Source organism: Camelus bactrianus, chromosome 35, assembly GCF_048773025.1.
Source record: "Camelus bactrianus isolate YW-2024 breed Bactrian camel chromosome 35, ASM4877302v1, whole genome shotgun sequence".
NCBI classification, from domain to species: domain Eukaryota; kingdom Metazoa; phylum Chordata; class Mammalia; order Artiodactyla; family Camelidae; genus Camelus; species Camelus bactrianus.
In genome coordinates this window covers 7,059,766-7,084,071 of record NC_133573.1, presented here as the reverse complement: position 1 = coordinate 7,084,071, position 24,306 = coordinate 7,059,766, and the positions used below count along the sequence as shown (strand labels likewise).

The window sequence follows — 24,306 nt, the reverse complement described above, 5'->3', positions numbered from 1 at the left end:
GAAGAAAGTGGCAATGCAGTTGGGTTGGAATCATCCTATAGACAAGTCTCCCCTTGGGTCTTCCAGAAGGGAACAGCGCTGTCCTAACTGATGGGTGACTTTGGGGCCCGCACGCCCTCCCCCCCTGAAGGTCCCGGGAAACCAGTGCTGTGGGTCAGTGCCTTCAGGACGCGGGCAGGCCGCACAGAGTGGCTTTCGGCTCCTTAGTGGAAACCAGGGGAGACGCGTGTTTCTTCCGCAAAGGCCCAGGCTGTACACATGTTAGGCCTTGTGGTCCACGGTCCCTGCTGGGACAGTGCCACTCTGCCTTCTGTGGTGTGAAGCAGGCAACACATAAATGATTGGAAGTGGCTGTGTTCCCATAAAACTTTATTTGTGGATGCTGAAATCTGAATTTCCTACAATTTTCATGTCATAAAACGTTACTCATTTGATTTTTTTTCTCCTCAACCATTCAGAAATGTGAAGACCATTCTTAGCTGGTAGGCCGTACAAAAAAGGGTGATGGCTGGCTTTAGCTCATGGGCCATAGTGCGAGGTCCTGCCGGGCAGAGGGGATGACTGGTTTCCTTTGATTACTTGTCACATGAAGGAAGGGCATCGTGTTGTCTAAGGTAGTGAGATTATCTGGACTGAACGGCCTAGGCACTGATGCAGTAAAGGCAGGAAGAAGTATTTACTCTGTGGTGTCGGAGTTGAGGCCAGTTTACGTGGCCTCATCCAGCATCTTTTCCCCCTTGGGTTACTGGCAATATATACATATCTCTGTACACTGAGAGACATGGTTTTTCAAATCCTAGATAAAAACATCATCAGTAACAAAATTATGATACTTATTTACAAATAAGACATCTTTCTATCGCATGACAGCTTTTATGATAAATTAGAGTCAGCATAAAGGAGTATGTGCAATTCTGCATAAGTAATAACATTCCGATCACCACTGTCCTGATAGCGCTGACAGATCCCACTGGGCGTGTCTTCTGACTTGAGAGCTTTTATTTTCTTTTCCTCACATCTCCTGGCTGTTGCTGAGAAGCAGCAAAAGTCCGTGCAGGACCAGGAAAGTCTAATTCATCATGGGTGCATACTCAGCTCAGAGCCTTGCTTTTCAACCAATCCACCGACCTGTTGGAGAGGAAAGCACACATCTGTGTGTTTACTGATTTGGCAACTTCACTCCTTGAGAAACACATAGTCACCAGTCCATTTCTATCTCACTCTTGAACATCCACTGCTCATCACTGAGTCACAGAGGTGCTGGTTCCACAGACATTCCCGATGAGGTCACGTGAGGTCATGTAAGTAGACACTTTCCGAATGGCTGCTTTATTCTGCTCCGTGGACCAACAGACCAACACTTAATAAACAGAAAGGCCGCAGTTTATCTCCACACGAGGGCAGAGATCGCCTTACGTTATTCTGTGACTACTGTTCAGTCCACAGACCAGCAGTCCCGTTTCCAGAGAGTGGAAAAAATAGCTTCTCTTCACCAAGAGACAATGGAAGGTTGAAAATGACAGGAACGTGCTCTTTGTGCCCTCCTTCCATCTCCCACAAATGGGTAAACAGTGAAAGAAAAGGGTGAGTGTTGATGTCCTAGCTAGGAATGCTTTCTGCTGGTCGTGAAGGGATGCTTTTTCACCTTTTCTTTTACTGACTACTTCGATTTCACTTCTGTTGTGCTTTTATTCTTCTTTGGAATGACAGTTCTAGGAATCACGAACTAGAATATTAATGAGTGATGATGTTAGAGTTCTCGAAATAGAAATATCCATCTATTGTAATACAAGCCCAACCTAAAGGGAGGGAAGAAATGGAATAGTATGAACAAGTCAGCAAGAAAAGTTAAATTATAATGTCGTACAATAGACCTGTAATTTTAGAAAGCTACTAAAAAAAAAAGTCTCAACAATCTGAAGAGAAGCAAGCATGGGGTTTTCTAAGTAAATTTATCAAGTCTACAAAGGGTTTATGATAACAACTTCACGTACCTTTTCGGACTCTGTTCCTGGACATCTCCAGTTGTACAAGTAATACTGTAAATTGCCATCTCCTATGCCAAACTTGAGTTTTTCCAAAAATGTCTTATTTTCCATCAAATCTAGTGCATTGAATACATCAAATCCTTTCTGCCAATGTAAAAAAATTAAAAAAATTAAAGTACCAAAGGATTAGTGTTTTCTATATTATATATTTCAGTATCTCACCTAATTTCCCTACTAACCAGCTTGAATGTGCATTTATAATAAGGTTTAATGTCTGTAGTATATCGTATAAATTAGGAATTCGGTTCAAAACTATCTTATTAAATGAGTAGCAAGCAGTGAATCTGATGGAGTCAGCAAGATTATCCAGAAATGCTGAATCAAAAAATACCACAGGATGGCTAACACTAACAAAAAATAATCTATTAAGATTTCAGAAAATACTTTGTCCCTGTTTTCAAAGGAAACAGTTGCCTGGATGACCCCATTACCAGAACTGTTACTGGCTTCTAAGTTCCGACTTACCTGAACCTACAGCCAAGAAGCCAAACCTGCAAAGACTGTAAATCATGTATTTGCCTTGGGCTGATGCTGAGGAATAAATTTAGTACCACTTTAATAATAAAAATAGAATTTTAAAATGTTAGATAATACTATCCAAAATGTGATACAGATGAAGCACCTTCATGTCTTTCTCAGGGTTTTTACCTTAAAATACCTTATTACTGGCCTTTTTGGGAAGTCACTGAAAATGAGCTATAAGATCAAAGAATCAAAGGAGAATGCTGATTCTGGGATCCACATATAACAGATTAAGAAAAAAGTTTCCAATGATCAAATACTAGAGGAATACAAGGAAGACAATTAATGCGTTGTGTACAACAATTGATGTGTTGCTCTCAATTTCTCATGAACAATATATTCTCATTCAGTAATTACATCAAAATGTCCTTGTCAGCTGATTTCAATTTCTTCTTAAAGGAAAATGTTTATTTGTAGCAAGAATTTAACAATTATCCTAACTACTACACTGAGATAATAGAAAGATAATGGAAATATATAATAAGGTATATTTTGAGTTTAATTCTTTTCATTTTAAGTCCTTTAATAATATAATTTTAATAATTAAATTTCTTTAATTTTAAAATTCAGAGACTAGCTGAATGAAGAAAATTATCGTTGCGAATGATTCACTGCAACACAAACAGCCCTATTTTCCCCATCCAGTCAGATCTCGTTTTACTGCGCATCACAGATAACTGTGGTGGTGGTGGTTTTTTTAAACACACTGGAGGTCTGTGGCAGCCCTGCACTGAACAAGCCTATCAGAGCCATTTTCCAACAGCATTTGCTCACTACATGTCTCTGTGTTCTATTTTGGTAATTCTTGTAGTACTTCAAACCTTTCATTATTATGTTTGCTATGGTGATCTGTCATCTCTGATGTTACGACTACAACTTGCTGAAGGCTCAGATGATGGTCAGCATTTTTTAGCAATAAAATATTTTAAATTAAGGTATGTACATTGTTTACGTGTGCCGCACATGTAAAGACTACATTGCAGTGTAAAGATAACTGTTATATGCACCAGGAAACCAAAAAATTCGTGTGGCCCACTTGATCACGATACTTGCTTTACTGTGGTGATCTGGAACTGTCTGGAACCGAACCCGCAGTAGCCCAAGGTATGCCTGCATTGTGGGATCATGTATTTTTATTACATTCCTTATATTTTGAACATTACATATTCTTATGTAAGGGTGAAAAGTTTCTAATTTGTACAAAACGTCTTTTTGGTTAAGTTACAATAGAATTAATGAAGAAAACAGCCAAGAAAGTTTAAAAAAAAAGTTATCAAAATTATCCCTTAGACAGATGGTCAACAGTAAAAATCTCTTGAATGAATCCCCCTGTGTGGAAGAAAACACAAGATGTCTTCCATACTCGGACATACACACTTAGAGATATACACAGGACAGAAAGCGGCAAGTCGCCTACCAGCTTGGCGAGGATGAGCGCGTCGGTCATGAGGTCCAGCAGCGGCGTCTCGGTGTGGATGTTGTAGAAGGAGTAGGCGGCTTTGAGGCTCTTGTGAGCTGGGTGGTGCATGACTGTGGAGGGGAGTGTGTAGAAGCTCAGGAAGTCAGTTGGCTTACCACTGGCATTCTAAAGGACAAAGGTAACGTCAGGTAAATACCTCCTTGAACAAGTCTCGTCCAGCATGTAAGCTCACTTCCTGATCTCTCACTCGCGCCAGAGGTCTCCGTGAGAATGAAGGGCAACAACTCATACTCCTCTCTCCAAGTCTGAGTTGGAGCCCCTTATGGTAAGCTGGGCGGAGGCCGCAGAAGAGTGTGGAGGTGGACCTCAGCCTAAGTGCTTGTCGGTGATTTGCATAAAGTTCTTAGTAAGTAGGACGTTCTAAAAGGAATGCTTCTCTCTGGTTGACTGATGAGTCTCTCCAGACTCGTGGGGCAGTGGTAAAAGTAAAACTGTTTTTGCAGGAATAAGAGCACAAAGGATTAGAACTAAAAGATACTGTATAATATTGAACATCTTCTTGGCCCAAGACAGGAATTTTATCAGCTTAAAGTGAAATTGGTTTGGAAGCTGTTTTTTTAGAAGCTTGTAAAAGGCACTGGTACTGCACCCAAATATATGTGTATGAGTAACAGAAAATCTAAAGCTATCAAAAATCAAAAGGGACGCAAAAGATGGTGCTCATTTCTTCATCACTGGTAGACCTTTCAGTACAAGAAATTAGCCAATATTGTTTGGCTTGTAGCTATGGTGGCCTATGCAAGTCTGCATATAATTCCAAGTATGATCTGTTTGAATTACAGGAGGAGGCTAGACCACATGTGCCATTGCTACTGTTTGTTTTAGAGACAAAGAGAATTCCAGAGGGATGGATTATCCAATCATCAATGCTTCTGATTCATTAAACCTTTTTTTCAAACATTATAAAATTAAAGATGTTAAGCTAAACTGAGTCTCTACTGCTCTGTATCAGGAGCTCAGTATCAGAGATGACTTAAAGCCCCAAATGTTAAGCTTTATTAAGGATTTTCCACTTGAAAAATACCATAGCAGAAATTAAAGGGAAAAAAAAGTCACTGGATGGGTTCAATAGTAGAGTGGAGATGACAGACGTCAGAATCACTCTACTTGAATCCAGCTGAATTTACCCAATCTGGACAACAGAGGGAAAGCACACTGGGACAAAAAAAAAAAAAAAAAAAAAAAAAGGATTAAGCTTCAGGTGTCTCTGGGGCAGTAACAAATGATCCCCTATTCATATTATTGGAGTCCCAGAAGGAAAGAAGAAAATGTGGGATGGAAAAAGATAATGGCTTGGGGGGAGGACATAGCTCAAGTGGTAGAGCACATGCTTAGCATGCACGAGGTCCTGGGTTCAATTCCCAGTACTGCCTCTAAAAATAAAAAATAAGTAAGCCTAATTACCTTCCCCCCAAAATTAAAAAAAAAAAGAAAAAAGAAAAAAAAGAAAAAGAAGAAAAAAAAAGAAAAAGATAATGGCTGAAAACTTCTCAAACTTGGCAGAATACATACGATAGATTCAAGAAGCTGAGTGAACTCTAACAGGATAAACCCCCCAAAAATCCACACCAAGACACATCATGATTAAATTTCCAAAAACTAAAGGCAGGCAGAAACCTTGAAAATAGCCACAGAGAAACAATGCATTACCTACAGAGGAATACCACCTAAAATGACAGCAGACTGTGTCCCTGAAACCAGAGGCCAGAAGCAAGTGGCCCAAGAGATGAAAGAAAATCCCCATCAACCATGAATTCTGTACCTGGTGAAACTTCCTTCAGGAATGAAGGGGAAATAAGGACATTCTCAGACAAATGAAAACTAAACAAATTTGTTGCTAGCAGACATACCTTTAAGATTGGCCAGAGGATATTCTTCAAATAGAAAAGAAATCATAAAAGAAGGCATGTTGGAGCATCAGGAAGGAAGGAAGGAAGGAAGCAGAAATTTGGGTACATTCCTTGGGCTATGCATCTGTTCTCGTGAGTTTTGTTTAAAAGTTCAGGAAGTAAAGAGACCTCCATGGAAATCAGGTCACTTACCACTTTGAAGTGGCAAGATGACTGTGATGGATAAAGTATTATACTGCAAAACCCAGAGCATCACAGAAACGACACAAATATACTCAAATACACCATAAATAAATCAAAACAGAACCAAAAAACGTTCAAGGGACAGGAAGGCAAGGAAAAAGAAACAGGGACAAGAATCAGAAGAAACGAACTAAAAAATAAAAACATGGAAGATTTAAACACTAACATATCCATAATCATCAGATGTAAATGGTCAAAATACATCAACTGAAAGATGAGCAGAGTGGATAAGGAAACATGGCTCAATACACCCTGTTTACAAGAAATTCACTTCAAATTCAATGATATAGCTGGGTAGAAAGTAAAAGGACTGAAAATGATATGCCATGGAAACATGAATTTTAAAAAAGCAGGAGTGGCAATACAGGCACCTTGGAGATTTTGCGGGTTTGGTTCCAGACCTCCTCAATAAAGTTGCAATAAAGTGAGTCACACAAATTTTTTTGTTTTCCCAGTTTACATAAAAGTTGCAGTTATAAAAAAGTGCACCTATATGGTACTCTATTAAGTGTGCAGTGGCCTTATGTCCAGAAAAAAATGTAAGTACCTTAATGAAAAAATACTTCATTGCTAAAAATGCTGTCATTTGAACTTTCAACAAGTAGAAGCCTTAACATCAAAGATCACCGTAACAAATATAATCATAATGAAAAAGTTTGAAATACTATAAGAATTACCATAATGTGACACAGAGAAACAAAGTGAGCAAATACTGTTGGAAAAATGGTGCTAACAGACATGCTAGATGCCAGGTTGTCACAAACTTTCAATTTGTAAAAAAATGCAGAATCTCCTTAGTACAGTTAAGTGCAGGGCAATAAAATGAGGTCTGCCTGTATTAATATACAATGAAGCAGACTTCGGAGAAAAGGTAATTAGTAGACAGAAAGAGGGTTATTACATGATGACAAAAAGATTAATCTACTAGGAAGTCATGAAGGTCCTACATGTATAAGGACCAAACAAGACCCTTTGGACACATCAAGAAAAGCTGACAGAGCTGGAAGGAGAAACAGACAAGCCCACAGTTACAGCTGGGGACTTCCACACCCCTCTCATCAACAGACAGAACTACCAGAATTAAATAAGGGATCTGACTATAGTTTCTGTACCCATTAAAAGGGAATACTATGAACAACTTTATTCTTAAAAAATGGACAATTTAAAAGAAATAGACCAATTCCTCAAAACCCACAAAATTACAGTTGATGCTTGAAAAACATGGGGGTTAGGGGGGACCCCAAGTGTAATCAAAACTCCAAGTATAACATTACAGTCGGCCCTCCATATCCTCAGATTCAACCAACCCCGGATCATGTAGTTCTGTAGTATTTATTGAAAATGCCTAAGTGGACCCACGCAATTCAAACCTATGATGTTCAAGGGTCAACTGTATTAAAATTCAATCAGGATGAAATAGATCATCTGAACAGTCCTGTAACCCATAACCATTAAAGAAACTGAATCCATTATTTTAACAAAGAACAATTCTCTAAGGTCAGAATGTTCCAACTGGAGAATTCTAGACTTATTTAAGGAATTAACCAATTCTATATAATTTCTTCTAGAAAACAGAAGAGGAAGTCATACCCACTTTATGAGGCCAGTAGTATCCTGATACCAAAACCAAACAAAGACAGGACAAAAAGAGAAACTGCAGACCAATATCCCTCATGGACCCAGCAAATACTCTACAAAATATTAGCACTCCACATCCAATAATGTATAAAAAGCATTATACACCATAACCAAGTAGATAATTTTTCTAGGTGTGCAAGGGTGGTCAAACATATGAAAATCAATTAACAAATATACCATATCAACAGACTGAAGAAGAAAAATCATGTGATTGTATCAACTGAAGCAGAAAAAGCACTGGACAAAATTCAACACCCATTTATGATAAGAATTCTCAGCTAGTTGGGCATTTTCTTAAATTCATAAAGGAGTATCTACAAAAAACCTACAGCTAACATCGTGATGTAAGACTCACAGGGTAAGACTGAATGCTTTTCCTCAATATCAAGAACTAGGCAAGGATGCCAACCTTCACCACTCTTACTCAGCAAAGTACTGGAAGATCTAGACTCTGCAATAAGGCAAGAGAAAGAAAAAAAAAAGGTATACAGATGGGAAAAGAAGAAATAAAACTGACCCTATTTGTAGGTGACATAATTGTCTGTGTAGAAATTCCAAGAAATCTCCAAATAAACCCCTAGAACTAATAACGTGATTTCAGCAACGTTGCAGGAAACAAGAGCAACACAGAAAAGCAATTACATTTCTACATACTAACAACGAACACGTGGAAACCAAAATTAAAAACACAATGCCATTCACAAGTGCTCCAAGGAAATAAAATATTTAAGCACACACTTAAAAAAAAAAGTTACAGAATTTGGATGCTGAAAATTATAGACTGATGATAAAATAAATTTTAAAAGACCTTAATAGAGACATACCATGTTCATGGATTAGAAGACTTGTTAATTCTCCCTAAATTAATTTATGGATTTACTGTAATTCTTACCAAAATCCCAGCAAGGTCTTTTGTAGATAAAGACAAGCTTATTCTAAAATTTATATGCAAAGGCACAGGAACTAGATTAGCTAAGACAATCCTAACAAAGAAGAATAAGGTGAGAGGAATCACTCTACCTGATATTAAGGTTTACTACAGAGCTCCAGTAATGAAGGCAGTGTGGTACTGGTGGGGGAATAGACAAAAAAATAAAATTGTTTGCTAAAGCAAAACAGTATTAAACTCCGGGACACATCCATCTCAGATGAGGTAATCCAAACTGGCCTTTTCAAAACTGAGAAAAGCAATTAATCATACAGGTGACAACCAAGTGGTATCCTGATTTCCCATTAATGAGTAGTAACAGTGTGCTTTTATCCAGGAATGGACACTGTGAGAACATCTGGTTCTAGCAGGGTGAGCAGAAATCTGGTCCAGGAGTAGTGAGTCATGGAGGCAGAAGAAGGAGATGGGCACTCCATGATCTTTCTGGAAAATGGACTCTCCCTCACAGGATTTTCACATTCCTCTGTACTATCTTACCACCTTATCTTTACCTCCACTACAAAAGTGTCAATGATGTGCTCTTGGGGGAGGAACCAGTGGGCTACTTCCTCTTCATCCATCACCGGGGCTAAATGAAACTGCTTCAGGTAACTGTTGGTTAGTTCTTGAACGGCTTTGATATCTCTTGGTTCCATCGGCCTCAAGCCTGCAGTTTTTGTAACCTGTTAGAGTGAAAACAGAAAAAATTGGGAGGTTTAAAGTAGAGGAGTAAACAAACTTGGCACCAAAGCATGGTCCCCAGACCAGCAGTATTAGCATCCCATGGGAGCTTGTTAGAACTGCAGAATCTTAAAAAAAACAAAAAACAAAACAAAAATAACCAAACAACGAATTAATTAATTAATTTTTTAAATAGAAGTATAGTCAGTTTACAATGTTGTGTCAATTTCTGGTGTATAGCATAATGCCTCAGTCATACATGAACATACATATATTCATTTTTATGTTCTTTTTCATTATAGGTTACTATAAGATATTGAATATAGTTCCCTGTGCTATATAGTAGAAACTTGTTGTTTATCTATTTTATATTCAGTAGTTAGTATCTGCAAATCCCGAACTTACAATTTATCCCTTCCTACCCCCTTTCCCCTCTGGTAATCATAAGTTTGTTTTCTATGTATGCGCATCTGTTTCTGTTTGGTAAGTAAGTTCATTTGTGTCTTTTTTTTTTTTTTTCAGATTCTACTTTTAAGTGACATCATATGGTATTTTTCTTTCTCTTTCTGGAACTGCAAAATCTTGGGGCTGCACCGGACCTACCAAGTCAGAAGGTGCAATTTCATAAGATCCCCTGGTGCTTTGTTTACACACAAAGTTTGAGAAGCACTGGGTTAGAATATAAGCTACACAGTGTGATCTATCTTCTTATCTCCATGTACCAGGTCTTGAGTCAGTGTTGCCTTTGACCCTAACAAAGCCAACAGGAACACTTCAAGTTGATCTATATACCAATGCCAAGAATTTTAACAGCCTACACGACAGGGCAGAATAATCTTAGCATGTTTTACACTTCAAGATTGCCACGTCTGACATTTTGAAAACACAGTTGAAAATGACTGAGAAACATATTTTGTTCAACAGCCTGTGAAAAAGATGTAGCTATTTTGTTCTCAAGAGCAACAAAAATGAAAGAAGAGTGAATCATATTGGTCAGTACGGGAAGGCAAGCATTTTAACAGCCAAGGACGAATGGCTGGTTGCCAAGTCCTGGCCCTGGTCTCTCATGCCATCTTTTGATTAAAAGGTGATCAGAACAGGCATCTGAATCCACCATTCTAGAATGTCACAATATTTACATTAGGCCTTAGGAATAGCAAACCCTCAAGGTGAGGATGCGTCCCCATTTGGGTTTGTTCAAGTGCTTTTTCTTAAAGGGGCTCCAGACATCCACTATAGGAAGTGTCCAGACATCAGGACACCTGGCACTAGGAGCGGGAAGGCCCACTCTACTTGTTTGTTTGTACAACAAAAAATTCGATACTTACAAATACAACCTCAATTTTCCAGTTAATTCGATATTTTTTTTCTTGAAGAAATACTGGTTAAATTCTACGCGACAAGTATCTTGTATCTAAAAAGTGCTATTCTATCTTTTCTGTCCTAAATTATTTCTAAGGACTTTCAAATTAAAAACTGCCTCTAAAATTAGACCGTCACAATTCCTACATGCCCCCAGACCAGTGGGAGGGGAGAAACCCGAGGCGGAAAATGGGTGTTCATCTTGAGTGCTGGTTCTGACAGATGCTAGTAGTCATGCTGAGGTCTCTAAGGTTCAGGGACAAAGAATGCTGATGGATTACTGATTAGTGTTGGGAGGGGACAGGAGATGTGTTCTCCCTATTTACAGACCCAACAGTCCTTAGCTGAGTATTTACTATGTGCCACTCAGTTCAGATTTCTTTAATCTATAAAGACAAAGTAATGCAGCTAAAATAGTTTAATATCCTAAAATGAGAGAATTGAAGTCCTTGACTAATAGAGAACTCAATACTTTCCGTCTTTCGGTGGGTCTCAAAGCCAAAGGACCAGAAATCTCCAGATTTCCATCCAAGGCTTAACCCTTGGTTACTAATGGCCTGAATTGGTGTTGAATCAATGAATGAATTCCTAGGTTTGGTACCAGTCATTTACCCAGTAAGGTGAGGTGAAGGCTGAAGACACAGAAAGTGTCACTGTCAGCTCTGAGGAGATGACATGTCCGTGGCCTGGCATCTGAGTGCAAGCCAAATGTGAAACGGTATTCTCCTTCTGTCTCCCTAAGCCAGTTTTAGTTACGTGGAGCACTTCTATATTGCAGTTTGTGGGAGGAGGGAGCCTGCACGATTTCTAAACAGTGTGAAATGAAACAAATCATATTTCTAAATGCTGGTGGGAAGACCAAAATCATACCACATATATACTGCTGTCATTTGAAAAGGTTATTTTTTGCTATGAGGATGACCTGGATAAATTTTAAATAGCCCTTCTCAATATCAGACTGTTTTTTTCTTCTGTTACTGATTCAGTAACAATCAAGCAGTAATATCAAGCAGTTAGATTAACTAATGAAAGCAACAGGAAACATGGGATCTGTTGACAGAGACCATTCATAAATGAAGACTAAAGTCTGCTGTCACCTTTCTATAGTAAAACAGGCTTCTTCAGCACAGTTCTTATTCACTGAGTATTCATCCTGTGAAATCACTGAAGTCAACATCTTTTTGCCCAGCAGACATCCTTAAAGCAGCAGTTCTCAAGTATCTTGGTCTGGGGCTTTGTTATGCTCTTAAAAATGATTCAGTGCTCCCAAAGAACTTTGCTAATGTGGGTTATATTCATCTATATTTATCATATTAGAGGTGAACTTTGAAATTTTAAAACAAAAGAACATATAAGCTCACATTCCATACAGCCTCTGGATGACTTCCCAGTGCACCTGTAGTAAGATAATAAAAGTGAAAAATGGAAATTATCTTTTTGTGTTACAAAAACTTTGACTTCATGGGCCCCCTGAAGGGCTGTGGGAAGTTCCACGGGTCCCTGGACCAGACTGTGAGAACTGCTATGTGAAGTCTCTGAAGGTCAGAAAAATGGGTAGTAGAATTTAGAAAAGGAAAACTCAGTGAAACAGTATGTCTTGGTGAACAGGCAGGGAGAAAGATAAACTCAGCAGTTTATAAGCACTTCAGACAAGTCTTTACAGGAGCATTAAAGCAAAAGAGAACATCAGACTGTATCCAACTATAAAAAATATAAGGTCTTAGAAACAGGAGAAGAGTATTTACTTTTGCTCACTAACAACTGCTCATTATCTCCAAGCCCACACTTGTTTCCTTCTAATGTCATGGAGTCACATACTCTCCAAAATCTATAGAAGCATAAATTTTAAAATAAATTTTAAAATGTTTAAATAAACACTCCAATTATAGCTGTTGTCTTCAGGAAGAAGTGGGGAAAATGTTATGCCTAGATAAAAATGGTAAGCTTTGGTATAATCTGAAAGAGGAAAGTGTCGATGTTTTCTGGAAGTTCAATAAACAGCAAAAACAAACAAACCAACAAAAACCCCCAAACATTTCCAGTAACTGAGGAAAATCTTAAAATTCACAAGCAAATTCTATTTCTGAATCAGATATACTTTCCCACAGTCTAACTCATACTCATTTCTTGTACATAAATTGAAATCTCTGTAAAATCTGCTCATACACAAGGAAATGGAGTTCTATTAAAAACCAGAAGCAGAGCTGTTCTCTATCAAACTCTGTGGTGTGAACTGTTTTGGAGCCAAGATTCCAAGGTAGAGATGTAAGCAATGATTACGGTTATTTATTTGATTTAAGAAGGAGTATGACATTAAACACTAAAAAAAAAAAAAATCCACAGCTACTACATCTAGAACATCTCCTGTGTCTTAGCACGTCTTCACATGCGAAAACTTCTTGCATCGCACTGTAAAGATGCTGGGAGATTAACCTGACTCCTGCTTTTCATCTACTTCAAATTCCTTCTTCACCTTTAAGAGCACTGATGAAAAAAAAAAAAAAATCCAACGTCGTTTGGAAATTCTCAACACCAAATTAAAAACAAACCAACATTTAAAGGGTAGGAATCTGTGTTACTCTTGGTTTTTAGGTAACAGTGGCTCATGGGGTGGGCTCTGGGGATGGTTCTGTCCTGATTAGAAGGCTCTGAACAAACCCATCTGATGTTTCAGTGTCCACTTCTGTGACAGGACAATGACCTGTCCTCTATGATTGTTATGACTAATAGGGGATTATGGATATTAGCTGTTTAGCATAATGCTAGTCATAATAAATGTGAACCTCTCCAGTCAGAAGTCTGCGGAGAAGACCTAAAGCAGGCCGGGTAAGAGAAACGGCCATGGTGAATGAGAACGTGAGACTGAGTCATAAAGCAAAGGCCGTATTCAGTAAGCTTCTTCTCTTTCCGCTTAATGGTACAAAAATGTTCTTTTTTTTAATGGAGGTCCTGGGAATTGAACCCAGGACCTGATGCATGCTAAGCACACACTCTACCACTAAGCTAGACCCTGCCCCCAATACAAAAATGTTCTAAAATGCTGCTGTTGCTAGCAGTGGCCTCACCCATCTGGGCCACTGGGAGAGAAGGAGGTGGTCTGGTTTATGTTGCCTCATCCAGCTTCTAAGTGAGGTGGCTGCTGTCGACACCTTCCAATTTTCCAATATCTCTATTTCCATCTCTTCTGTCTTCTCTGTTTTTCATTAATTTACTCTTTAGTTTTCTTTCCTTCCCTATGACTTAAAAGGGGGAAGGGAGGCTGGAACACGCCAACAAAAGCTGCTTAGACCTTGACAGCCATCCCTTCCTGCCTCAACCTGGTCTCTAATGATGGCACAAGGAGACATCTGGTGGGACTGGGCCTTGGTGCCACGACAGCGGGTGTGTTAGAGGTGACAGTGGAGGCAAAGGGACCTCACAGGAGAAACACAGAAGTCTGGGGCCCGCACACTATGTCCTCCACTTATTAGTGACAGGCTCTTGTCTAAGCGGCAAACTTCAAAAGCCTCAGTCTTTCCATCTGTACAATGGGGATAAGAATACCAACTTCAAAAGGTCGCAGGGAGAGTATGCTGAATATATGTGAGAGTACTTTACAACTTCAACTTACCGGGGAAGACAACAGGCAGTCACCACAGCACCACGGCTGGAAGAGGACCACTCTACCAAGGAACCTAAGTTAACTACAACTAGGAAGCCAAAGTTTGGTTTCACCACCAATTCCCAACCAGTGATTTATCACCAACTTGTCAAAACTTTGATACCTGTGAGTTGACTGATGCTTGTACAAAAATGTGAAGGCTGATGGACAAAGTCAAGTCAAAAATAACTTTCAGCACCTCAAATTCTAATCATCCCAAATAAACCAATGACAGGTACTAAAATTCCTTACCTTTCATTCCATTTTACGCAACTGTATTTAAAGGGGTGCTTTCCTTGCACACAAGCTCAACAGATTTAGGTTCAAGAAACTGAAATTTGGGGAGACCAAGGCAGAACGGCATTAGCCTCCAGTGAAAAAAGGAGGCATCTTTTGGGTTCTTATTTCAACCCCTATACAGCAAAATATTTAAAAACTGACAAAGAAGGATGCCAGACTCAACGGTGCACTGCACCCCTTTGTTCTTACTGTCACTTGTGCCTCTATGTGACTCTGTCCCTCTCAGTCGCTCTGGGTCTTGGCCATTAGCAGAAAGGATTTCTAGCTGATAAGGAAATGCTGATGGTCACGATGATGGTGTGGCCTCTCTGAGCATCTTCCCACATCTCAGTTTCAGGGCATGTACCTCTGTACACTCCCCCAGCTTGAGGGGCCTGGTTCTTCTTCTCCAGGTCGTGTGGACCCTCCTTCGTCACATCCCCTGTGCTTTTCATTTCCTTCTGTTCTGATCCACATTCCCCCTTCCCTCCTTGGCCTCACAGACAGGTGGTGAGCTCATTAGTTCCAGCCTCGCTGTCTGCAACTACAGCCTGGACAGAGGGGAGACCAGGCCTCCAGTCCCTCTGCCGGCTGGTGAAGCCCCAGAATGATGACTCCTGGTCTCCTGCACCACTGCTTCTCTCCTTGTTAAATTCTGCCCAGGTCAGAAATTAGTTGATTCTGGTCCGTCATTGGAACAGACATCAGTTCACGCAGCTGCTGATCACATGCGTTTGGTAAACACACAACTGGCAAAAGACAAAAAGAGCTGCACTCTCCTAAGGTGAGTCTTCACCATTTTCGGGGGAACGTGGCTACATTCCACATGAATCCCTCAGTCAGGTTAAAATATCTACTATAATGCCAGAGAAAGACAGCTCTGATGAAATCAAAGCTTCACACAAAAGGTCCCATCTGTGGCGGACAGATTCCAAGATGGCCCCAGTGATGCCTTCTTCCTGGTGTTCATGCCTTTGCGATCCACTCACCTTGAGTGTGGGTGGGGCCTGTGACCAGCTTCTAACCAAGAACATATGGCAACAGTGATTCCACTTGGTGAACTGATTATGATTACATAGGGTTCTAACTTGCATCTTGCTGGCAGATTCTCTGTAGACTCTCCTCACTGGCTTTGATGAAGTAAGCGGCCGTGTTGGGAGCTACTCCACAGAAATTCCCAGCCGACAGGGAACTGAAGACCCAGTCCAACTGCCCACAAGGCTGCCAAGAGCCACGTGAGCTTGGAAGCAGACCCAAACCCAGTCAAGTTTTCAGATGAGACCCCGGCTCTGGCTGACACCTTGATGTCAGCTTCATGAGAAACCCAGAAGCAGAGGCCTCAGCTAAGCTGTGCCTTGACTCCTGACCCACAGAACCCAAGGGATGGTACGTGTGTCTGTTGAAGCTTCCATGTGGAGATCTGGCACGTAGCAATAGGTAACTAATTCATCATCTGAGCCCCAAATAAAGTCAAGATGGGTAAGCACATTTAAATTTCCCTTTTTAAGAGACAATTTTTCATACTGGGAATTTACTAGTTTAAAAAGATGCTAATTTAATGAGACATTATTTCCTCTCCCCGGGTCTCTCCTTAGTTCCATTTGTTAAGATATCACGAGCTTGAATTTTTCTTCCCTCTTACTAAACAGAACAGAAATACTCAAAAGTTCAAAACTTACATGTCTTGAGTTCAATCCTATCCAACTTCAAAGTGAAGAACTTTAAAAAGCGTTAAAAAAGCCACCTGGTATTTCCAAATGAACTCCCCTCCTTTTCCCGGACCTGGGGCTCTATGTAGTCTTTTTAGCTGCGTATTCACATCCTCAGACATGTGCGCCACTTTTAGCTTCCTGCAAATAATTCTTTTCTACATTAAAAGCTTAATTGTTAACAGCTTCGAAAAACTGCAAATCATTCTTACTTACATCCGGAAGTCTGTATAGCTTCATTGTTCTCTGCAAAGTCATATTTCTACTCAAGTGAGAAAATTTGACTTCTACCAGCTTTCTGGGGTTGAGTGAGCGATGCCAGTATCTGGAATACAACAAAGGTTTTACGGTCTGATTGATCTCCCTCTCCAAGGTTTTACTCTGTCTCAGCTCAGCTGCTACAGACGCATTGAAGGAACACTTATCTTGTGCCCAGTGCAGAGCTGGAAGCCGGCCCTTTTCCCATGTAATTATTTTATCAGTCATTTTTTTACCTCTAAATCATGTCCAGTTATGTTCCTTTGTCATTTGTAACCTTTTATCTCTTTTAGGAAAATTGCAAATGATATATTGATGACATCCAGTTTGTAAGTATTTAATGATCATCACAGATTCTAAGAAGGCAAACCAAAACATTTAAAAACATGAAAATACTCCCCTGAAGTTAGTAACCTTCACGTTTATATAACGCACACCAAAGAAAACAACTATTTGAGAAATGAGCTTGAACTTCTTAAGTGATTCCAGTTTAGGGACTGCGATGAATGACTATTAAAATACACCTGTGCAGTCTTATTTATTCTGTTTATTTATAAATAATGTAATAGGAGAGAGTCATTTTACAGTTTTGTCCTTTGTACTGTTTTCCTGAAGTTTTATCTTATTTGAGTCGATAAAAATAGCAGAGGGGGATAAAACTCTTTCTGATGCTCTAGAAACTGGTTAGTTCAGTGACAACATGATAAGCAATTTTCTTAATGGATTGACCTTCAAAAGCCTGAGAAGAGTAGGTAAGTCATAAAAAGAGAGCTTTAGCCATCTTCTTACTCCTAGCCAACGAACAGGTCCGGGCTTTTCTGATGATGTTAATCAAGCTTTTGGAGTCGTTCCTGACAGCACTGGTATAATACTGAGTGTCAGAGAGGAGGGAGAAGATGGTCCTACAAGGACATCTCAAGATCCTGACGCCCTGGGTTTCCCTGAGGGAGAGACTAGTCTGTCAAACGGAGGAGACAGAAGTGGCGATGCAGCACTGTGCAGGAGTGCTGGCCCAGTGACGCCTGGTTCTGTCTCCGTCTCTGCTGCCAACCACCCACATCATCACCAAATCCCTCTGGGTTACAAGGGCAGAGAACACCTGGAGCAACAGGCAGGAGGTGCACAGCATTAGGTACAGGTGACACGCAAGACAGAGGTGCCAAGCTATTACCTGCACGTGGCCACTGGCTTAGGAAGAACCACACCAGCAGTATAAACGGCCTGGAAAATCCCCTCCAGGTTCACTCTTCTGGTTATTTCTCGAATCAACACCGGGGCTACCCGTTTTGATCTCAATTTCTTATGCACACAGAGAAAGTTGATTTCGACCATCTTCTTCACGCTAAGACACAAAGATGTCAAAACTTAAGAGCCCATGTCAGAGGAAAACATTTAAAAAAACAAGACAACACCCATCACATCTCAAAGAATGAGAAACTGAAAGGCCTCCTTTAACATCATATTTAAGAAAAATACACCATCATTCAGATCCTTCACAAATTCAGAGAGACACCCTCTTCCCAAGACTCCCCCACCAAAAGGACCATAACTCTGGAGATGCAAACCCTCTTGTCCTAAATACATCTGAGAACTTTGGTCTTTTATAAGTTTTAGGTTTAAAACTGGATCAGATGTGCCTCAAAGTTTCTAGATCTGTTTGTCCTGTAAAGTACCCAATTACGGCAGTAACTGGGTCACCTGGATGCAGAATCTGATAAGGCGTTGCTTCCGAATATAATGCAATCCCCAGGACCCCTGGATAGTGCCTTGACCAGGCCAGAGCTGGTGCTTTTCTGAGCGCCACGATACCTTCCGGAGCTTCAAAGCTCATCCTCTGCTCTGGTTCCAGATATGCAGGTATTTCATTTGGCACAAAATATCCCTTGAGATCAAATGCTTTTTAGCAGTAAATAAGCTCACCCAGTATACTGAAAGATGAACAGACCTGTTATGCATTCGATCTTTGAGGTTCATAGCTGCATCTCTGACTTTCTGGGCTGGAGACCCAGAGCAAAAATGGAGCATACATATCCTACAGATAGAAAGATTTAAAAAAAATCCCTCAAGTAGTTTTTTCCCCAGAATCAAATCCCCTACTTCTAGCTGCGTACCCATATACATACCCATGTGTGTGCATGGATGAGACTAAGAGGCAGAGAGAGAAAGAGAGAGAAAAAGACAGCTGTCCTAATCACAACCCAGTGTAGGACAGGCTTTAACATGTACCTTTCGTAGATCCGGATGCTTGCGGGGATAGCACTAATGAACCCCACTAGTTTTCTGTTCGAAGATACCCTGACCCCACAGTGCCACTGAGGGAGCCAGCCTGGGGGACGCAGAGCCCTGCAGTCAGCGCCGGCAAGGAAAACAGGTACCAGTTAGTGTCCAAGAAAACATGGACAGACAGAGACAGGCCAGCCCAGCTGCTGCCCCCTCCCCACCAGGCACACAGGACTGGCCAGACTGACCACAACAGGAACTCGGGCGAATAGTCAAACCGGAACATGTTGTCGTTGTCTTCCACGTAATTCTCGTTCAGCAGGGTGTACAACTCCCTGAGCTGCAAGACCAAACACGTGTCCTACCTCTGGGGCTCAGGACCAAGGCAGAAGCCACGCATGCCAACGCAGGTCCTGAACGCCAGAGTTTTACTCACCACTTCGGCGTTACCCAGATCTAACGTGTCCCACGTAAAACCCTGTGGCAAGGAATATGGTTCCTGGCGCACGCTTTCTTTATCAGCCTCAATTGCACCATGAGATGTTATTACTTCATCTGGAGATGGGGATGACGAGAAAAAGAAAGACAGGACGAGACGATTCCATTACAAAGTGTTCTGAGTATCCAAAATGGCCAGTTAGTGAAACAAAATCAGGTGTAGGGCTCTTGGGTTTAGCATATATAGTAGTTTAGTATAATATAGTATTGTTTCAGCTACCTCGAGGGTGACATGGGGTAAGTTACGTACTGGGGGAGAGTAACTGTATTTCATCAATTAAATAGAAGGAGGAATCCTTGGTCATTCGATGACACACTGGACATTACGAAAAGATAGGGATTTCTCAGTCTCAACCCCTAGATGTCAGCACCACTGCCAGCAACACCGGTTTGAAATGACAGACAGCCTTAGAGATGTTATCTTTTTAACTCTGCTTTTCAACAAATGGTGGGGAAAGGGCTGCAGGGACCTCTGACCCTTCTCAGCAAAACCCAAAATTAATTTCAGGACTGTTTCCATCTATTTGGACTCCTGGCAGCACAGTTCAAGCCATCAGTGTTTCCAGCGATTCCCACAAATGTGCCCTTTTCCAATTCCTTCTCTGGAGCTTTCTGAAGTGGCTGGGATAAAATCCAGGCCCTTGACTGTGGCTGCTGCCTGCCTGGTGACCCTCGTTACGTCCACCCGGCCCTGCTCCCGAGGCTTCAGCCCTACTGACCTCCCTCAGGCTGGCCCTCTGCTCAGAGGCCCATCCCCTGTCCTTTACACGGCTGGCTGCTGGCATTTTTTCAGATGTAAGTTTATACATCGCTTCTTCTTAGCATCCTTCCCCAACTAAAACTTCTTCCTGCCAGAGTACGTCCTCCCTGCCCAACCACCATTCACCCTTCTTTCCTATCACTGTTTCCCGGGTCTGTGTCCCAGTGCATGGCATTTAGTGACAGACACACAACAAGTATCTGCTGAATAGATGCCCTCCAGGTGTAGACCTTTTCACAGGTGGACGTCACAGGGTCTGCACCACCCCCAAGGGGCTTCCCTTTCTCTTCTTCCCGACCCCTGACTTCGCAGTTTCATCTAACTCCATTCTGCCAGCTCCTCTTCATGTGAATACCTCAGCTCGCTTGGGTAAGCCCTGGTGGCCAGATTCCCAGCTGCTCCCTTGGGGTTCCCTGTGAGTTGCTTAGGGTTTGGCTAATCCACACAACATCGGGGGACTATCCCATTCAAGCTGCTCCAAACAGCTGGGTGTGTTGGGCTGAACTGGGACACGGCTCTGGAGAGAAACGAAGAGGCAAAGTCTCCCTGACCTTGAAATGTGTTCCTTGATCTCAGGCCCCCCTCCCGTACTAACCTGACACTGCCCTAACTGAGGTGCAAAGGGACGGTTCTAGGAACCCAAGAACCCTCCGAGGACTTAGGGCAGGGGCCAAAATGAGCTGAGCAGTGGGGCTGCCTTCCCAAAGAATTTGCACTGGGGTTAAGTGCCAGCTGGAAGCCTCCTTCTGCCCTGGGCAGTGACCCAAAAGTCACCAGCAGCATTCAGCCCAACCCAATACATTCAGATCAATGCATCTATATCCCTTTAGCTAATGGTCACGCAACTCAATGTTATTTAAAATCCTGTAAATTCATTCCAGAGAGTCTTCCTCCACTACCAGATGTGTTTCTAGAGGCTGGAATAAAAAAAAAAATATCAAGATAGTTTCTTTTTTCTTTCACACTCTGAAGCTCTTGCTTTTTTAAGCTCCTTGGGGTTGGCGTGGGCAGGAAGGGAACGGGCACTTTAAAAAGCCTGAAACCCATTATTTGAAGGCACATTGAAGGATTGTGTCCTGCCTTATATGTGATAAAACTGATCATCTGTACATAACTGGGCCAAGAAGAGTCTGGGATGGCAAAGAATACCTTCTTACCATACAGATTCTGAAACTGGAACCAGCACGGAAGAGAAATACAGAAATAATCATATGATGTCTACCTTCACAGAACGTAAGACAAGGCGGCAGGTCTAGCTGGTGACACATTTGTAAACATTTTTATGGCATTTGTATCGTCTTCTTCTTCTTGCATAATGTGAAAGAGTAACAATGAAATCACGTTCTCCAGAAATGTTAACTGGCAAAAGTTTAAGTGAAATGTGACAGAGCAGGCCAAGCGCTGAGGGAGGAGGCCTATTAGAGAGAATGTTACATGACCCAGAGCACTTACAACGGCCTTGACGAGGTGACCCGATTCCCTTTTTATCCTGGAATGTTATCCCATTGGTAATAATGGACACCAAGGGTGAGAGTTCAGAATCCTATTGTTTAAACAGCAGCATTTTCCATTTCAGCAAGATTTAATAGGGCAAATTTTATGTGTCTTATGCAATAACTGAGATGTGAGACTGTTAAAAATTTATGTAGAGGGAAAACAACTCCATGAAGCTCAGAACCAAAAAATATGGGGTGGGGGAGACCCCTCTTTTATACATATATATAATACATATATATATAATTATAATATATATATATATATATACATGAATGTTTCAAGTTTGGGGAAACTGTATTTTTTGTTTTATAGGGACAGGAATTACACTAAAATTTTGTTACTGAAAGCCAGTGTTGCCACTCGGTATTTATTTTAAGAAGAAAAATATGACTTTTGTGTAAATTTTGAATTGTGGCATGAAACAAATCATATAGGTGAAGTAAAGTCTCTTTTGTGTTTTTTGTCTGTTGTTAACCCAGCTTTGTTTTGGGGGGAGGGGAAGGGAAGGCAGAAAAGCTTACTTAGTTTGGGTACCGGCTGGGTGTCCCAAAACTGGTATCTGTGTTTGGCAGCCTCATCAATGTTCCTGGCGGGGCCCTGGCAGGCAGATAACAGCTCCATTGCCCTCTGGATATCCTGCAACTTCTGCATTGGAATGGTGGGATTCTACAACAGCAAAGACACACAGACACGAAGTATGAGGAAGCTGCCACTGCTCCCAATCCTGGAGCAGGAGACCAGAGCGTTTGCTGGGAAAATGCATGATCCTCCTCTAAGCCTGGCCTTGGGGCTCAGGTATGCTAACATATTAAAATATAAGCAAACATATTAGGTTAAAGGCAACAACAGTTCTACAGTTTTAATGGGGCTCAGACAGTCTGGGAAATCGAAAGTAAATCGAACCACTCTTTGCTTCAGTTTCCCACCCACTGGCAAACGGTCCTCACCATCAGTTACTCGTGGGCCGAGCAACATAAAGGGGGATGAGCAATGCAAAGTCACTATCACACAGAAGCCAGTCAGCCTCTGGCCTTGGTGTCACTGTTGGGGTTAATGCTGGACAGTAGCAACATGGGGACAAAAGAAGTAACTTCTAGAGCAGAAACCGGGCAGGCGAGGGAAATTTCAGTTCGTGAAAAGAAAGAGAGAGATCTGAACTTAGTGCTGGGCTGGGAAGGAAGTTCATCAAGAAAGGAATCTCTAACGGCTGTTTTCCTCCTGGACCACACCCCACCCTCTCCTAACTGATGCTTCTCCAGAGATGGACCTTTCAACAAGCATGAGCCGTCTGCTCCACGGATTCAGAGCCTTTCATGACTACAGCCTGTCCTCCCTAATCCAAGGGTCGTGAAGAACCTCCCTTATAAGTAAAACATATTCTCAGTCTACAAAATGGACAATTCCTTTTAATTTTAAAGTTCCTTCCTCAAAACTGTATTTCTGCCATCTCTGAAGATTCCCCAGCTCTTTTTTTTTTTTTTTTTCTTTTCTGGAAAATCTCTCAAATAATGTAATGTGGAAAATGAGACAATACTTGAAATGAGAGAGTGGTAGGTAGGACTGAATATGGAAACTGGTGAGGTTTTTCAATGTGTGAAATTATTAATTAGTATCAGAATTTCGATGCCGTACAGAGAATGCTCTTCACTGAGGTTCAGAAGTGATTGGAAGGAATCTCAAAGCCCTCTGCGTTCCCCATATGCCAATACCACGGGTACCAAGGAGAGGTACCACCAATCTTCAATGGCTTACCGACAGCAGCTCTGGACTTCTGTTCAATTTTGAATCTGAAGTCTGTGGTCTGGAGCAAGTCCTTCAATCTGGGAAGCTTCTTTGTTTGACCCAGTACAAAATGGGGTTTATTCAATACAGACCATCCTGTGCTTGACTCACTGGGTTTCTTTAAGGTTCTTGCCACAAAAATGATTCCAAGACACAAAGTGCCAGAGTCTAACTGGAGGTAGGTTGAAGTCTAAATGTCTCCACTTAGAAGTCTAACAGCATCACCCAGGACAGCCACAAATTTTATCAGCTCTTTATCTCATATTCCCATTGAGGTCTAGATCATAAGGGTCATATGTCAATGACACATAATCATTTAACAAAATAATTTTCTTGTTCTGATTTATTTCATTTTCAGATTTATTTTGTTTGGGTCTCTTTTGAACTTCCCACACAAAAGTAACTAATTTCTAGCAACATGAAATGTGCATCCATCTGAACTCCCAGTAACACAATCAATTAGGAGACCTACAACTCAAACAGGAAGTGAGAGCCCAGAATGTTTTGACTAATAATGCTTCAACATGCACTGGTTCGGTTTATCTTAAGATAAGCCAAGCAGAACCTAGTCTTACAAGAATATACCTACAGCGTCTGAATCGAATTTGCTGTGGTTAATTCTTCTTTCCTGCTATTTGAGTTAAATCCTCTAACACAAATGTACCAAACTCCAACCATTTTGTAACACACATGCAATCAGCATCTTTGTTCCAAAGGAGCCAATAGTGATATCCCCTCTTCATGAAGAAGCCCTCAGAGTGGTTTCTGCCTCAGCAGGTTGACCAGCAGTCTACACATGAAATCACCATTCATGAAATATTCACATCCCAATGCTCAATATTAAATGCTTTCCTTTTTTTTTTTTCTTGTATTGAAGTCTAGTTGATTTACAATATTATATTAGTTTCAGG

At 41.1% G+C, this 24,306-nt stretch overlaps 1 protein-coding gene across 5 annotated transcripts in view; it reads right to left on the bottom strand.

Annotated features, from left to right (window-relative positions):
* Window positions 1-352: 352 nt before the first annotated feature.
* NMT2 (N-myristoyltransferase 2) overlaps window positions 353-24,306 on the bottom strand; it is a 55,735-nt gene continuing 31,781 nt past the window's right edge. For 3 of the 5 annotated variants that reach the window (XM_074358446.1, XM_074358447.1, XM_074358450.1), the window contains 10 exons: window positions 22,135-22,279; window positions 19,295-19,413; window positions 19,107-19,198; window positions 18,865-18,981; window positions 17,810-17,980; window positions 16,597-16,705; window positions 9,222-9,392; window positions 3,988-4,155; window positions 1,995-2,132; window positions 353-1,799 (listed from right to left, as the gene is read on the bottom strand). In XM_074358446.1, the coding sequence (XP_074214547.1) occupies window positions 1,779-1,799; window positions 1,995-2,132; window positions 3,988-4,155; window positions 9,222-9,392; window positions 16,597-16,705; window positions 17,810-17,980; window positions 18,865-18,981; window positions 19,107-19,198; window positions 19,295-19,413; window positions 22,135-22,279 (1,251 nt within the window). In that variant the 3' untranslated portion in view covers window positions 353-1,778. The other 2 variants (XM_074358448.1, XM_074358449.1) reach the window with 2 other exon arrangements.